Raw genomic sequence first — 17322 nt, forward strand, 5'->3', positions numbered from 1 at the left:
GCTTTCCTAATGTTCTTGAATGAGGCAGATATCGGCGAGGTAACACTCTACATGCTGCATGCTTCACTGCGCCTCATGTTCCCCTACACATTCGCTTTGTAAGAGAGAATACTAGACATCAAGCTGTGTCTGGGTCGGCATAGCTCGAAAACATCTCTGAAGATTCGTTATTAGTTTCTCATTTCAGGTGGAATATCCTGTCTTGTATTTCATTGATAGTTTCACTTTTTGTGAACAATACTACCGACTCACGCTATCCAAACAACACATTGCTTCGCGAATTCCTAGTTCCCCATGTACGAATGGAGTCATTGTCTGGAAAACTGCACAATTCGCATCATAGTCAACTGTTTTTCTTATTTTTGTCTGTAGCTGCCTAGCGTAGTTCTGTTATCGATTATAATTTATTCCTCTGCCTCATATGCTTCTTCTTCAAACGAACATGTTACTGGTGCATACAAACGACCAAGTGGTTTGCATGTTGGATTGAATTTTTGACTTCTGTGACGTGTCCCGTACCAAGAAGCATTCAGAATATGTTGTGATGCGTAGAAATGGGGAGGTGGCGTGAATGTAGGGTAACATTTCTCACATTATCTGGTATTACATATTGATTAAAAAAAAAGTTGAGTGTTTGTATTGATCACATGCTTTCACTTTTCGGATAGGTTTCTCTTCGAATAATAATTTGAAGCAGTGATTGTGCTGAGTAGAATATGAACGAGTCTCGTGCATACTGTTCAAAGTTTTGTGTATTTTCTGTCACATGCACCCTGTGACGAAAAATTCAGAACACTTTGTATTGTGTAGAAATGGTGAAATAGCTGCATCTTGGTTGGAATTTCTCAACCTCTCTGTAACGTATCCCTCTGTGGCATTGTGCAGAATACGAAGTAGCTTTTAGAAAAAATCGCGTGGGCTTTCGGATTAGTCATTTGCTTTTCCCTCTGAGAGCACTATGCAATGCACTCAATATTGGTGTTATGCATTCATGTTCCTTACCCTTTTTTTAGAAATGGCTCTCGCGCGTAAATCGCAGAAACTGAACGACATTTGAGCCTCTTTTTCATCACCACTCTTAAAACAGAACTTCACCACATAGCACGGTGAAGGCCAACCATTGCACAGAATGGCCATAATTGTTTACATGCTGTAAAATATTTGGTATAGGGAGAAATTGACCTGTTTCACGCTCATTCAACATGGCTCCCGAAGCGAAGTGCGCTACATAACAGATTGATGCTACACCAATGCCGTTCCTTCAGAAATTGCATTTCAGCATGCACCCACTGGTGATGCCGCTTGTGCTTTGTGCAGGATTTTATCAAATAAAATACTTAAAGCGATCCACATGCCTCTACCGAGCCTGGCACAAATTGGTCTCGAACGTGAGAGATGACCTGGCAGGATAATATTCCACTAGAATGTCTCACAGCAGTAATACACGTATTCTTGCGGATAAATCGAGTGTGACAAAAATGGTGTGGCAGCTCCTATGCATAGAACCTTCACTAGTAATGGGTAGTTGGAGTGGCGGCTTAGGTCCTCGTATTGTCAAGTTTTTTTTTTTAGAAATTGTGACACTTGGCCCCAAGTTATGCCTGATAAATGTAAAACTCAATTAGTTACATCGATGTGAACCTGCGTACCAAGTTTTACAGAAGCGACACGCAGAAGCTTGGCATCGTGAATACCGAAACTCAGCCGACTGTAGCATCACGGCAGGCAGCTCCTCAAGTGAGGCGGCCGCGGGGGAGGTCACGTGCTTACGAGAACCAATAGGAACTGCCGAGGCTTTCTCTGCACTGACGCCAGAACTCTCAATGTGGAGGTGTGTTCAAGTGTCTGTATCTCGCGAATAACGACACGTAAAAAAATAAATAAAAATAAAAATAATAATCATGATAATTCGTGGCTTTACGTCGCGAGACAACTATGTTCATGAGCGCGCCACAGTGCACGGTCTGTGGATTAATTTTGCCCTCCTGGGGGTTCTTCAACGTGCGTCGAAATCTCAGCACACGGCACACCGTATTTAACGTCCCTCGCGGAAGACTGCGTGTCTATAAGCAATTTTTACCCTGCCACGAAGTTGCTGGCGTCCTCGGCCGGGTTCGAACCCGCAACGTTGGGGATTCTTTTTTTCCCTCTCAATACTCTGACATGTAGTACAACGCATGCATGACCACACAACCACACCGCACCACAACCACATGACCACGCCACAACTATCAAAGTGTCTCAACCCCTTTAGGCCTCCACAACATCACGAACAAAAAAAAAAAAAAAAAAAAACCCCGGTAACTTATGGTAACTCGTGCCTTTATGATAGGATAATGACATGCGTTGAGTTGATCGAGAAGACATTGCAACATAAAATTACATTACGAATTGCTCCCAGTTTGGCTTCCCCATTGGAATGATTTCAAAAGATGGATGTTGTCAGCACGTAACCGAGACGAAATACAGAGAAATTTGATTGCCATCGTAGATTCACGAAATACGCACCTGCAACAGTCCCAAAAGTTTTCTGTTCCAGGAAGTAGGTTGGTTTCAATCAATGCCAGGCTCTGCACACAAGAAAAGACCGTTTATCCGCGATATATACCTGGCCGTGTGGCGCACACCAAAACAGGCTGTACTTCAAGTCTGTGCGAAACTACCAGACGCATTAAACACATTTTTCCTTTCAGATGATACGCATGCTTAAGCCTATCAGCAACGAAATCAATCATGCACATATGAAATCAGCAACGTATAGTAACCGGTTAAAAAAAAAAGTGGGGCAACCGCTTCATATGCCCATTGCAACAGATGTGGGACGCAATGTCCGTGGTAGATGAGTTAAGGCAGTGATGTGTGCAAGTTGGTACATCGTGAACAGGGCAAAACAGCGCGAAAAACTGGACGGAGATAAGAGACGCGTACACGCAACGAGCGCTGACTACAAGAGGACTGACAGTGAGAGTTGTTTGTTAGCGCCCGTTGTGTTGTACGCATCTCTCAACTAACAACCCTCGTTGCCAGTCCTGACTAACAACTCTTGTAGTCAGCGCTGGTTGTGTGTACGCGTCTCTTCTCTCCGTCCAATTTTTCGCGTTCTATTTCCCTGTTCCGTAGTAAAGACAGACCAAGATGTTCGGCAGAAGCACATCATCTCCCAGGTTACTATCCTGAGCGCACAACGGAGCACAGCACTCAGTGACTCGCAGCAACTCGTTGAACCGGTGGCGATGACGATTCCGGCCGTCTTGCCGTTGTTGGCTTTACTCGTGTGGGCAGCGTCATGATTATGAACAGGATGAGATGATATGGTATGATATGAGATCAGACAAGTCGAAAGTTAAGGAGTGGACCAGTCACTGTCTGGACTGGTGCGAAGTCCCGTGAGCATGTAAGCTCTGAACCATAAGTCTTGGAGCGAGTCCCGTTTCATGGAGGAAGCAGACTATGCTGCGAGTGCTGGAATATCTTTCAGTGAAAGTACCTCTGGGATTTAGGACATCATCCACCTTAGCATATGCACGACAATAACCCAGGATGTGCTCGATAGTTTCTGTTTTCTGACAGTATTTGCAATTTGCGGGTCTTCGGAGAGCGAATCTTGAAAAATTGCAATTTAGTGAAAGCGCATCCTGTTCGCAGCCAAAAAAGCAAGGTTTGTGAGCCTGAACGACCGCTCGGATGTCAGAAATGAAGTCAGTAAATGAATACATCATTCCCTTTGGGCACAGGTGATGGATGACGACGAGCGAGCCCACGAGAATCAGGTTCGTGACGTAGGACAGCTGTCTTCTACCGATTAATTTAGAGTAGTGCGAATAGAAAACTTTTCAAATCGAATCGAATACGAATATCTCACACAAACTACCGAATCGAATTCGAATAAGTTCTTCTCCAGAGCAGCCTATCTTCGCGCTGGCAACGTCTCTCTGCGCGGCATGGTTTCGGTTATTTTAGACTGGCGTTGTTGTCCGCACTTGTCGTTCTCCCTCTGATAATTATCGGAAATCGACCTGTGCCGCTTCAAATGATTCACCAGAGACGATGTTGCACGTCTCGGTGTTCGCAGTATAGCTCCGCATGCCTTGCATTTTCCGGCTGCTTAGGAGTACTCAAAGTAATCCTATATACGACTCCTCCTCTTTGTCGGCTGTTCATTAGATGTCTTCTCCTTCTCCATATCCTCTACTTCAAGACTGACAAGGCTTTTTAGTGTCGAAGAGTGACGCTGTGCGCTATAAGCTCTTGCGTTCTTGCTTTCGTTTTGCAAGCGTGTCCCGATGATGATGACGATGATTATGATGGAGACGGGGATGATGGCGATGCCGATCGAGCGGATCCCATTTCGCGTGTTGGTCTCGTGTTCGCCGTGAAAGTGGTGATGACGGTGTTGCGAGTCTTTTCGAATGGTTCGAATAGCGGCAACTATTCAATTCGAATTCCAAGTTTCGAATATTCGCGCAGCTTTAATGAATATAATACAAAAACGCCACAGAAACCTATTTTGCGCTACACACAGCTCCGCTGCATAACACCGCTCGGAGCTAGCCATCGTTCCGTGTAATATCATTCTCTCTTCTTTTGAAAACAGGATGGTCTGCTTTACTGTTCATTGTACATTTCTCATAGTTCCACTATTTTTTTTATTGTACAAACCATCAGATCAATGTAATAAATTTTCTTAATATATCTTTTTTTTTTACACGTCCTCTTCTACAAATCGCATTTTTAGGGCGAGAGTACCTTTACTAGCGTGGCATGCCTTGTACCGTGTCCTAGCAGTATTGCTCCTCGAAAGATTTTTCCGATGATGTGCCTTTTTTTAACGCTTTGTCATTTTTGCTGAAGTGTCTAAGTTGGACGTCAAGTCGGGGGACAGAACGATATCATTCCGAATGACGGTTGGCCCCGGGCGGTGTTATGTAGCAGAGTTCTGTTTTTTAAAAAAAGCAAGAAAACAAAGAACTTCACCTTATAACACGCTCATGGTCAGCGGCTGCATCGAATAATGCTATTACCATTCGAGATTCGGAAAGAAAGCGGGGCGTACGCCTTTCTGTGATCATTAACACAAACGCAAAGTGTCACAAAATGGTGTACAGCTCTCATTTTCGACAGAGATCAAGCGAGAGAACGAGGCCATTCGGGGTGATAGTTGGGTTCTTACGCGGTTCAGCTTTGGACAACAGTGTCTGGATGTAATCTTCTTCCCCTTACCATTGCAGTACTCGGTGTGGTTCGTGACACCTTGAAGTGTAGCGACGTCATGCTGAATACCGTGGCACTCAAGTAGCGCGAAGATTTCTTGTTTTGATCGTGGACCCACCGGCGAGGCACGCACACAATTATGGCCTCCGTCGAAATTCGGTACGTTTCCCATTATGCTTGAATTGTATCATTTGACGCACTGCTGTGCTACTGCTCATTTCATTTACGCTCACACCATGCTCACGCTTACCTCCACATCAAGTGCAAGATAAGAAAAATTGGCCACAAGATAGCGCGTACATCAAACTCAAACGTGTAGCGTGACCGGTGTTTCGGATTCGTAAACAATGCAATGACTGAAAAACCCTTATCAACAGCTTTTTTTTTTACCCACTATCATCGTCATCATCACTACACGCAAGAGAAACAAGTGCAGTTACTGATAGAAAGAAAAAAGAAAATCTAAGACACACACTTCTCCTTGTTCACCGAACGAAAAAAAAAAAAAATCGAACCTGTCGGAATAAAAATAGTCTTAGCATTTTCGAGCCCGCCTGCGCCGGCAGCAATGCGAATTTTCACGGCTGCGAACAGGAGTCACGCGAAACGCAACAGAAAGTGGGAAGCGATACAAGGAAAGCACGCTTTCTGCGTTGCATTTAAGAAAATGCGACATTCAATCGTGTTGCAAGATCTACTTTGGAGTTGCGTTCAATCAGCTTTCGTGTCGCAGACGAGAGATCCAATTGAAAATTTACCGACATTCCAAGGCTAACCCGAGTCTCATTACGTGGCTTCCGAACGCTCCATGGTGCAGATCCTCCGAGCTGAACCTGAGCTCAGTGACGAGGATGGAAAATACTGGATGGACGTCGCTGGTTCGTATTTCGCCGAAGCAACGTAAAGGTAAATGCATAAAGCTCTAAAAATACTTGCGTGCGTATAGGATTACATGGACGTAAGGTCACTATTAATGGCGACAGCAGTAGGAGAACGTGGGAAGGCTGATAGCCAAATGCTCTGCCCACATGCTGGCGTGTGTTTTGTTGGGAGGCTCTTCCGAGGCCATTTTGCCATCCCCATCTCTCTTGGGCTTCATCTGGAGAGTTCCAAACCAGCCCAGCTTCATTGGCATTGGTTGGACAGCTGGCCAGAGGTAGTTTTTGGCTCACCAGCTCATCGACGACGAACGTTGTTTAGCGCCACTTCTCAATGTTTTTGTCTCAATGTCTCTGGTCTGCAATGTATAGGACATTCTCGGATTTGTGATTCCTCTGGCCTGGTTCCTTGTGCCCTATTCAGGCGACCGCCACCACGCCGATAATTGCAACATGCGACTGTACTCTCGGTGGGTACACTTCCGTAAGGGAACTCGCGCGAAATTTAACTTACGAGAAATCTGTCTTCTTGAACAGTATCCTGCGAGGAAGTAATAATATGGGCACGACTACAGAGGTCTTCCGGATTGTAGACACTTTCGTGGATTCTAAATAGCGTCGTAGTTTATGTCATTTAGGGATCATCCGACGAAAACACTATCTTACACAAATGACGCTTACCGTGAGACCGACATTTTTGGCCAGAATGCTCTCCGAAATGTTGGAGAAGGGTTTGTCGGCGCCCCAGCACTCCACGTGTTTGTACATTTTCGACATGGACCTGTGCCGATTACCATTCTCTTTGACCGGGCTCTCCTCAGCGGTCTCCTTCTGCAAATTTCGGATGCATTTCGGAAGGTGAGGGGAATGGTCGGAAAATGAATGAAACAAAAAATGTATAATCATACACCTTTTGAGGAGCGATCAGGTATGTCTCCACTTGTCTATCAGATAGGTAGTTGTCCCGAAGATGGCCATTGCCAGGCTCCGCTTCAAACTTCCCATCTAACTGGTGGTAAGTTGCTTTTGTAATGTGAACTCGACTGAAAGAAAAGAAGTAGGAGAATATAAGTCGGCTTATCTTTGTCTTATGGTGATTCGACTGGTCAATCGGGAGCAGCTTTTTTCCTTCACAACGTCCGGAAGTGACGACAGCGCTGCGCTGGAGTTTCGGCTTAATAGGAGCATTGTCGGCGGGGCAAGAAAGAATGCTCCGTCGCGGAGGGTGTTGATTTGAAGCAACAAGGGAAACACGCGAACGCGTGATCCGGATCGACCAGGGATTCTCCGCCTGGGAGCAAAAAAGAAGCTGCTCCAGATTGACCAGTACAATTTGCCTTTATATTTCTGTCGCAAGCAGAAACGAACCCACATCAATTTGGAGAATCGTTCTTGTAAGCAAAACACGCCAATTTACACGAGCAACTGTGGGGCTCGAACACTCATCGGTTCAGTTTCGCAGTAGCGAAATTTCACGGAAGTCCACAAAATTTCCGGGAAGGCCACCATTGAATAAATGTGTATTAATGCGTGATACAAGTGTATTCTTACTTTCCAAATCGCGATTTGCGAGGCTTGACGTATACTTCATCTACATTATACGATTCTTTACGTCAACAGTACCAAACGTACAAACCTGAAGCACCGCCATTATTTAGGCAAAATATTCTACGTATGACGATTTTGTCACGTATGACCAATGTGCCACCCATTTTTTTTCTTTGCCTCTCACACTCACACTAATACACAAACCGAGGTACTTTTAGATAATAAATAACGTTAGTTAACATATAACTAGCGAGTGTTTCTGCTTGGGCATTTGTGATGCTTGATGATGATGATGATGATGATGATGATGATGATTGAAACAAAAAAATGGGGATTTGTGATGCTTGAGGTAATGCGTTGTCCTTGGATTGTTAATGAAACCCCCGCAATTTATGTCAGTATTAAGAAGTGTCGCCTCCCTGGATATTTTGCTCCGTTCCCCGTGGTCCAAAACGTCCTAAACGTGATTGGTCTGACTGAGACGTTAGGCTCTTACTCCCTGCAGGTGATAGACGGAACGCCTTTTGGTCATGAACACCTCACAGGTAGGAAAAACTCTTGGAAGGGTGCCTACCTTGGATTTTCATCAAACGCCTTTAGACAAATACTGGCACAGTTCTCCATCACATTAGTCCAGAACGTAGAATCCCCCCCCCCCCGAGCAGTGTGCCGACATATTGTCAGGAAAGCTGCTCGTGACGTAACCGCAGTACCAGCAACAGCTGGTCATTCGACAGGAACAAAGTGCAGAGCGAAAGCACCCTCCACAATTTGAGTACCTGCCACCGTGTATGTGAAGATTCGAGAACACTTAAAAAAATCAGTGAAATGCCCCCCCCCCCCCCCATCGTAAATTCTTCGTTTTTGGCCGCGGCGTGTTGTGTAACAAATAACATGAGCTCTCGCAAAGGGACGACGAGTGCAGCTCACCTGTAGCGCGCGAGAGAGAGGGGCTTCTAATTTACACGCCCTCTAGAAAGCCTCCTTACCTTCAAAGAGCGTGTAAGAGAAAGAGCGAAGTCAACGTCACTGCGTGATGTTCGCGGTCCCGATGAGAGGGCCGATCACATAACTCGTGGCGTAGCACATCGCAGCCGAGACGCCGTAGCAGTAGCAGACTAATTTTTGGCGGCCAACGAGAGCTTACGGCTGTACCCCACGATGCCACGCGCATGTCTGCTGATGTCACGCGAGGAGACCGGGCCGGGCCGATGGCGGCTTTCTCCGGGTGGTTTTGTAAATTAGACGGCGCAGTGACGCTACACCGCATAGCTAAAATATTGTGCATGGTGGCTCCTGGTAGACTCCTCAATGAAAGAAACAGGGTTTCGAGCCTTGTTAAATGCCACTTCCTTGCTCTTTTAAGTTCAGCATCATACTACAGTACTCATGCTGTTGCACATTTGTCTCTTTAAAAATGATCTTAGCGTCATAAGTTACTATGACGGGTTAAGCTGCAATCCATTCAATACATATTCTCGTAAAGCCATTTTCGTGGTTTAGCGCAACACTGCACTTCGAATTGATGTGACGTCCAGGAAGGTTCGCTTACACTGCTTCTAAAAGCTAAAGACGAAGGGATGCCCCTAGAGACGAAGTCTGCAAAACCTGGCGGGAGATGAAATCTATATATTCGGCTGTGGTGGCCACTTCAGTTATCCCAGGTAAACTCATACATCAGAATGTATGGGACCAAATATTGATGACACCAATGGAGTTCACCAGGCGCTCGTATTCTGTTCGCCCGCCTTACACTCTTAAACCCGTACCTTTTATTGTAACTTTTAGAAACATGTAACTTCTATATAGACGTAGATTTCGAGATTTCTTATAGGTTACACCACTGTAACGTATATTTAGAGGTTAAAAGCGACCAAGGTCATGTCTTTACAACACGAATAGAAGTTACATCTTGGAAAAAACAAAAACAGCTTGTTGTAACTTATAAATGTACCCTCTACTTCGACACTGTAACTTCTAAGCGAAATCTCCAACGATAATCTCTTTGTTAGTTTCTTATCGTTTGTTTTCCTTTTGTTTTTCAGCATAATGCCGCGTTTCAGCCTCCCATTCGAGACGACAGTTGCGAATCTACGCTGTTATTTTTTATCTGTTTCAGCGTCACCTATACGTCAACTACATGTTATCAATGCTGTATGAACACAGATTATAAGTTCGCAGTCTGAAATACAGATAGTATGTTTCTTTTTAAAGGGTGGAAGACAATTGTCAATGCCGCAACCACCAAGATTTCCGATTTCGCTGCGTAGCCGAGCCTGGGGGCCTAATCGCTTCATCGTCGTTACGGTCGTTACAAGCTAACGAGTGGCGGGAAATTCAAAAAGGTGGGCACGTGACACATTGCGCGTGACGTGTACCACGGCCTTCACGTATCGCGCGAAGAGCGCCGTGCACGTGTTTTATCACGTGCCCACCTTTTTAAATTTCCCGCCCGTCTTTTTGAATTACCCGCCACTCGTTAGCTTGTAACGACCGTAACGACGATGAAGCGATTAAGCCCCCTGGTCTAGGTCTATCCACACTGAGAGCGGTTTCCTTGAAACGCTTAACGCTCGTCGTCCGTCCGTTAACAAGTGTAATCTGTTTTAATCAGTGGTTTTCCTCGCGTTTATCATAGTATCGTCAGGAACACCGGAAAAGCTAGATGTCGCTAGCAAACAAGTATATTTTCGGTGTTCTGAGGGGAAAGTGTAGTGAGTGCGAAGATTGCAAAGAATATATAACCGAAAACGAACGTCACCACCGCAGCCCTAATTCACACACTTCATACACTGGGTAAGTGTACATTTTGTGCTAGGTACGTGCGTTATTTTGATAGCAAGAGCTCTTAGCGCATGTTTGTTGTGATTATGGCAAGCGTTTTGCGGCCCTGCATATCAACGCCACATACGCTTGCTACTTTTCTGCTCTTACTTGGTCGCCAAGTCAATACACCGGCGTGCATTTTGCGAGCTGCGGATATATGCATCGAGATATATAATTCGCAGCTTCCTACTTGTTGTATTCTTACGATATTCTAAGACTCAATCGCGGAGTGAACGCCTTCCCGCATTTATGCTGATTTGTACCTTGTGCTTTGTACGGATTTGAATGGTTCCGTAAATGTTACTCTCATTGCCCAAACTTTTGTTCCCAGGATCCCACATGCAGGTTCACATACCGTCACCAGCGCAATGCAGTACCTCACAAACTCGTCCCAGAGCGCCTCCAACGCTGATAACGCAGTAATGTAGTGTCTCCTGCGTTACTGTACACTCATATTCCTCAAGGTTGTGTGCGTTTTATGTAATACTGTATTGCCATTTGCGCTCGCCTCTGCAACACGAATGTGGAATAAATTTTTTTCTGCTGCAATTCTCCATTTCGTTGGGTGTGTTCAGCTTAGCAAACATAGGTCAGTTGTTTTGACTCGCTAGCTTCCTCGCACTTTTATGCATTGCTTCTCACTTAGAAGATAGTTCTTTTTTCCACATACATGGTAAAGCGACCATGGTTTCTCCTCACATCAGAATCGCACTTGTGCACAATGTGTCACCTCTCGACAGACTTCTGTTTTTGTAATATACATATGTTCAAGATCTCCTTTTCTGCTGGTTCATTTTGGTACCTTGGTGTGTTCTGTAAATGTCTGTCGATATCCCACGCACAGGGTGTTTGTTTTTATTCGCATCACACCAGCGCTCATTTGACAGATGGGTTATGTTGATTTTCGCAAATTAACCCATCCGTAGTTACAAACATTTCCGACATTTCCTGACGCATGTGTTTGTAACTACGGATCGACTAATTAGCAAAAATTCACATACTCCACCTGCCAAATGAGCGCTACTCTGTTGCGAATAAAAATGAACATCCTGTATAAGAAGCCGCACGTTGGCGTAACCTTTACGGGCAGGTGCTGGATTGAAGGCCGTAACCTCTAATTAGTGGGTTTCCTTGTAACTTTTATAAAAGGGGTCGCTCAGAGGGTACCTGGTAGCTTCTGAAATAGAGGGTAAAATATTGCGATTTTTTACCCTTTACTAAAGGGTACGGAGTTAAGAGTGTACGTATTAGCGGTCTACGGTACAGTTAAATTACCTAAGAGGACGAAGTTTTGAAAGCCGTAGAAAAATGTGTACGTATAGAGAAAACTGACTTACATATGTGGTCGAATGGCGATTGATATCAGGGTTCCAGGTAACTCGTTACTGTAACTAAGTACCTTTTTTTGGTAACTTGTAACTTAACTCGGCACTTTTGCGCCGTGGTAACTTTCAGAGGAACTCGTTTCTTTTTCAGGTAACTTTGCCAAAAAGTTCCAAGTTCCCGGGATACGCTGCTAGGCCAATGACACGCGCGAGCTGCATACAATAAACCCGGGATTTCGTGGTCCACATCGGGTGGACCCACTTTACAACAACACGGCGAATCAGCAGAGAATGACAATGCCATCTCAGGATCCGAGTTTCGGCGAGCTTAGTTACTCTAGTATATCCATTGTCAGCTGCTGGGAGATAACACCCACACCCACAAACAAATCCAGGGTGTTTTTCCAAGAATGCTTTCATGGTCAATGACACGACCGGGAAGTGTTGCGGCATTCGTCATGCCGGTCACCTTAGGACTCAACAAAAGAAGACTGTCGACCAGAGGCTCCCAGGAGCTGAACATCCAGGTCAGGTCACCTCGTGTTAGAAGCGTACGAGATTTCGGGAATTTCCACATACTAACTGACTATGTCGTCCATGTTGAAGCCGAGCGCAAACGAAGGAAAGGAACGAGTAACGTGAGTAACGAGTTACAGATTTTTGTAGCTGAATACGTTATTAGTTACAATTTTTAGAAAAGTAACTAGGTCGTTACTTCGTTACCGAAAAAAGTAACTGGTTACTGGGTAACGAGTTACTTGTAACGAGTTACGTACAATGCACTCCTCCGCAGGCAACTCAAGGTCTATAACTCAGCTGCTCGCGCGCGCTGCACCTGTGTAGTGCTATTTTGTGTCCGAAGTAACTTGAAAGTAACTCGTTCTTTTTTTAAGTAACTCCGTAACTGCAAGTTACATTTCAGGCCGAAGAACTTCGTTGTTAACTTAGTTACATTTTTGAAACGGTAACTTAACTCGTAACGAGTTCTTTGTGACGGGTAACTTCTCGATCTATGATTGATATCTACGAAGCACGAGGAAATATACAAACCCCAATTATATTTTGCATCTGCGACTGATGTACGAATATTTTTATATCGTGGATTGATCACATGAGTCACGAAAACGCGAGCCCCTTCTATTGAACGGAAACTTTATTTCTTCTAGCGAAAACTGGGTACGTATTGAGTACTTAATAATAGGTGGCTTTACGTCACGAGACAACTATGATCCTGGGTTTTCCTCAGACGCTTTCAGACATATGTCAACACAGTTCCCTTAGAAGTCGGCCCAGGACGCACATTCCCCGTCAGTCGTAACGTTGCCCACCTATGTGAGGCCGACAACGGCGAGCCCTTTCACCAGCACCACCACCACCATGAGCAACACTACAGTGGTCGGTCTGTGAATTCATTTTGCCCATCTGAGGATTTTTTACCGTGCACTGAAATCCCAGCACGCCGTATATTTAACGTCCCTCGCGTAAGACGGCATCGAACACGCAACCTTGGGATCAGTAGGCCGTTTTATTGCCAACTGTAGGATGGGACAAGCACAAGCTTGCCCACATCACGGTTCAAAAATAGTACTGCCCCCGCCCCAAAAACGAAGAGCAGGCATGCAACTACGTTGTCTCCCTCCACGGCGATCATTAGAACGCCGATCTGAAGGGAGACGGCCGTTTCGAGCTTGCTGGCTCTCATCGGCACAGGCCGACACGCCAACTGATCCACCGAGGTCGGTACATTAAGTATTTACATATGTAATTTTTTGTATGTAATAATTTGTCCTGTTGTGGGGAAAAATTTATTCATGGGTGGCCTATATTCACTTCCAAATGTCCTGTGTATTGTATCGCCAACTGTTGGATGGGTCCTGTGTATTGGCATCGAGGCGGAAGACCAAATGTCCTGTTGATCACAATGTTAGAGGCGAAACAACCGCCTGAAAACCATCGACATCTGGCCAGTAGCACATATCAACAATGCCCGCGATTCAACTTTGCCGGTGTGATGCCACGCCGTTATGAAAGAAAACGAACGCTCGGCCGGCTTTCCACGCAATAACGACAAGGTTAAGTTATAAATAACAACAGGAAAACAAGAAAAAACGACTGGCATTTTCTTTGCCGCTACACATCATACTGATGAAAGGGTTAATACGTATATGTGATCACTCCACGTACGCGATAAGGCGTTGATCAATCCGAGTGTATACATACAGCTGCATATAACATCAATAACAATGCATAATGTTTCTACCCTGAAGGATTTCCAGCCAAGTGTGTCTGTCTATATTATTAGACTGAAAACGTTTGCTTCGTTTTCTCTCTCCTCCACTTCTGCTAAAACGGTACTGAGGTGATAAAGTAACGTTCTAACATCAAACAAAGAATAGGACCCTCAGCCGGTCGCGTTGTGTAAAATCACCTACAGGTGACACTGTTATGATTATCAGTTTCCTGCAGTGGGTATTCAGAAAACGCTCACTTCGGACATTAAAGGGGCAAGCGGAATGAAAGATGCAGTTAACACCAATATCCCTTTCCTCCCCCCTCCCTTCCCTTGCGTCCTTCCGACTCCTTCGTGATTTATGAGCAGAAGAACCTGCACTTTCCCCTTCCCTCTCTCTCTCAAGAAGGCTAGCAATGCGGAGCGCGCTCTCATTGGTCTCCGCAAACGATTCGTCCAATCACTGCGGGGGATCGTTTCAGGAGTACCAATCCGCGGCCTCTGCGCATTGTCGGGCTTCTTGAGAAGGACAGGGAGAGGGTACATTACATTGGCAGTTTCTTTCGCTCATAAAATCACGAACGACGCAACCGATGACTCCCGTTACTTTAGTGTTGGTGTCGAGGTAACATCTTTCATTACACGAGGAGAAGTGTTTGCACTTTCCTGCCTCTTTAATGCGAAACCGTAACGCAATACCGCTCAGCTGTTGGGAACCGTGTGAAATTAAATTATTAAAAGAACGTGCCGCGTGTTGCATCGTGCTAATGACACACGTGACAAATACGCATACGGACGGCGACAGACAAAACACATTCTTTAACATTGTACGCATGGTCTTACAAGACACAATGAAATATTCGTTGATCGGAAACTCACCCAGGAACTCCTCCTGATTCCATGTGGTTAGCCAAGGTGACGTCATCGGACCACACGTCATACTGCCACTTTCGGAGTCCTATGACTCCGCACAAAACGTTGCCGGTGTGAACGCCAATGCGCATGTCCACGTTGACCTCGGTCGCTTCGCGAACCACGCTATGGAACAAAAGCGGTGTAACATGCGTGAGAAACACAAAGTTATTTAGCGCTCATTATGTGTGAAACAAATGAAGGGAAAGGAGGAGCATGGAGGAAAAAAAATTGTTTCAGGCAAAAATCTTGAAGTGCAGTGCGCAAAAACCAAGACAAGGATCGCTTTTCTGGAAATGAGGGCAGGAAAAGTGCGCGACGCATTGTGTGGTATTAACTATGTCGTAAACATTTTTATACTTTTGTTTTTTGGTTTCCTCTGTTCCAGACACCCTGTTCAGTTAGATGATGAGTATTCTCCTACACGTTACAAAAAAATGTATGTGTATGTGAATACGCAGAGCAGAAGTTTAATTTTTAGGAGGTGACATCTTTTGTCTGCCTCGTCTTTATAATTGCCTATAACGCATTAACCTTCCTCGTAGGCTTCACCTAGCTCCATATCAACATATGGCTCGCAGTTTACACGTTTCTGAATCCCCGTCCTTACCCAAGCAATGCATGCGTAGTCTTATTTCATCTCGCCCATTGGAAAAGATGCGGACCACCGTACTTCGCAGTCACGAAAGCACAACCTGTTCCCTAGGGGGCACTCTCATTATTACTCTTGGAACACTCACAGGCAGAGAGTCGAACCGAACCTGGGGGCTTAATTGCTTCCATCGCTGACGAGCTAACGAGGGGCGGGGCTCTCGTTAACACGGACACGTGACACGTTTCACGTGCGCGCTTTTTTCGTTAACGGGACAAAGGCGTAATCTCTCGCTCGCGTAACGACCAACGGTGTCGCCTGCCTAACGAATGTGTTCACGTGCTGTCAAGCTTCATGGCCTAACATGACTCATGAATTGAATCCCCCAATCGCTGTTGTGCAGTATATGGGGGAGAAAATGTGCCTCGCAAGAGGTTCTCGTGCTCGTTTTAAAGGGGCACTATGGTGCAAAAATGCACAAATTTCTCGCCACGGAACGAAAGAAGCCGTTACGTCGACAGCAATACAAAGGAAACGGGATTCATCCGTTGCGTCGTTCGTGATTTATGAGCGTAAGAATGCGCAATGCATGCTTTCCCACTTCTCTCCTTCTCAAGAAGCGCGGCAATGCGGAGCGGCCTGTCATTGGTCACCTCAAACGATCTCACGCGATGATTCGACAAATCGTTTGAGGAGACTAATCACAGGCTGCTCCACATTGCCACTCTGCTTGAGAAGGAGAGTAGAGAAGAGTTTGAGAGGAGAGAAGTTGGTTTCTTTCGCGCATAAGTGACAAACGACGCAACGGATGAATACGGTTCCTTTTGTGTTTGTGTCAAAGCAACGGCACCTTCATTCCACGAGGAGTAATTTTGCATGCACCTTTAATACAATATTGTATATCAGCCGTAGCAAATTTATTTCTGCACTCTAAGATGGAATTTCACCGCGTAGCGCCAACCAGGGTGTCGAACCGAAAGGATTTTCGTTCCGGTTTTCGTTTCTGTTCCGGATAAACGCTTATGTCCGGAACAAAGAAGCATCGGTTCGTACCGTTTCATGTAAACACGTTTTCGAAGGACCCAGCAAAACAACAACAAATAAGTAATGATGATGCAACCTTTAAATGAAAACTACGTTTATTCGTGAGTTTTAGTATATATCGTACTCGGTCGCCTTTGCGTACGTAAGGGATAGCGCTGGTGGTTCTGCGCACGCGTAATACATAAACAGAGCTTTGTGCATTGCACAGAACCACCACGCTATCCCTTACGTACACAAAGGCGACAGCGTGCGATATACTAAAACTCACTATTATGTCAAACAAAGGGGTAGAAAAAAACAGGACTGAAGCAATCCTTCCATGAGATCCTTGGAACAGGAACAACAATAAGCCTTCCTTAGGCTCTTGTCTACCTGGGGCTATTGCACATGCGACTGATTTTGGCTTGTGTATTCCAGTATGAGATACTATGACGGAACACGAGTAGGTCAATCGGAGTTAAAAAAAAAAAAAGTAGCAAGCGACGCCTATAGAATGGGAGTGACATAGGAATCGACGTGCAACTGCTTTGGGCTATCAGATGTTCACTGGCGGGTAATTTTCGCCAACTGGACCTCCCATCCAAGCCTGAATTGGGGTGTCACCCGAAAGTTTTGTAAGTTGCAGAGCTGATAATTTTGAAGGAAGCCTTGTTTGTCACAATCAGTCTTAGGACCGCTAAGTGCCAACTGACAACTGCAAAGCAACGAGGGACAGCACACAGATGTATGCACACTGGTGGAGCGTAACGCCAGCCC

The 17322-nt window shown here is 45.3% G+C and overlaps 1 protein-coding gene across 3 annotated transcripts in view; it reads right to left on the reverse strand.

Moving 5' to 3' along the window:
* The window catches only part of LOC135377889 (adenylate cyclase type 2-like), a 305742-nt gene that overhangs the window by 54324 nt on the left and 234096 nt on the right, over positions 1-17322 (reverse strand). For all 3 annotated transcript variants that reach the window (XM_064610622.1, XM_064610624.1, XM_064610621.1), the window contains exons 8-11: positions 14898-15056; positions 7000-7132; positions 6771-6920; positions 2509-2570 (exon numbers count right to left, since the gene is read on the reverse strand). In XM_064610622.1, coding sequence (XP_064466692.1) covers positions 2509-2570; positions 6771-6920; positions 7000-7132; positions 14898-15056 — 504 coding nt within the window. The remainder of the gene's footprint in view (positions 1-2508; positions 2571-6770; positions 6921-6999; positions 7133-14897; positions 15057-17322) is intronic.

This window comes from Ornithodoros turicata, chromosome 1 (genome assembly GCF_037126465.1).
Source record: "Ornithodoros turicata isolate Travis chromosome 1, ASM3712646v1, whole genome shotgun sequence".
Taxonomy (NCBI): domain Eukaryota; kingdom Metazoa; phylum Arthropoda; class Arachnida; order Ixodida; family Argasidae; genus Ornithodoros; species Ornithodoros turicata.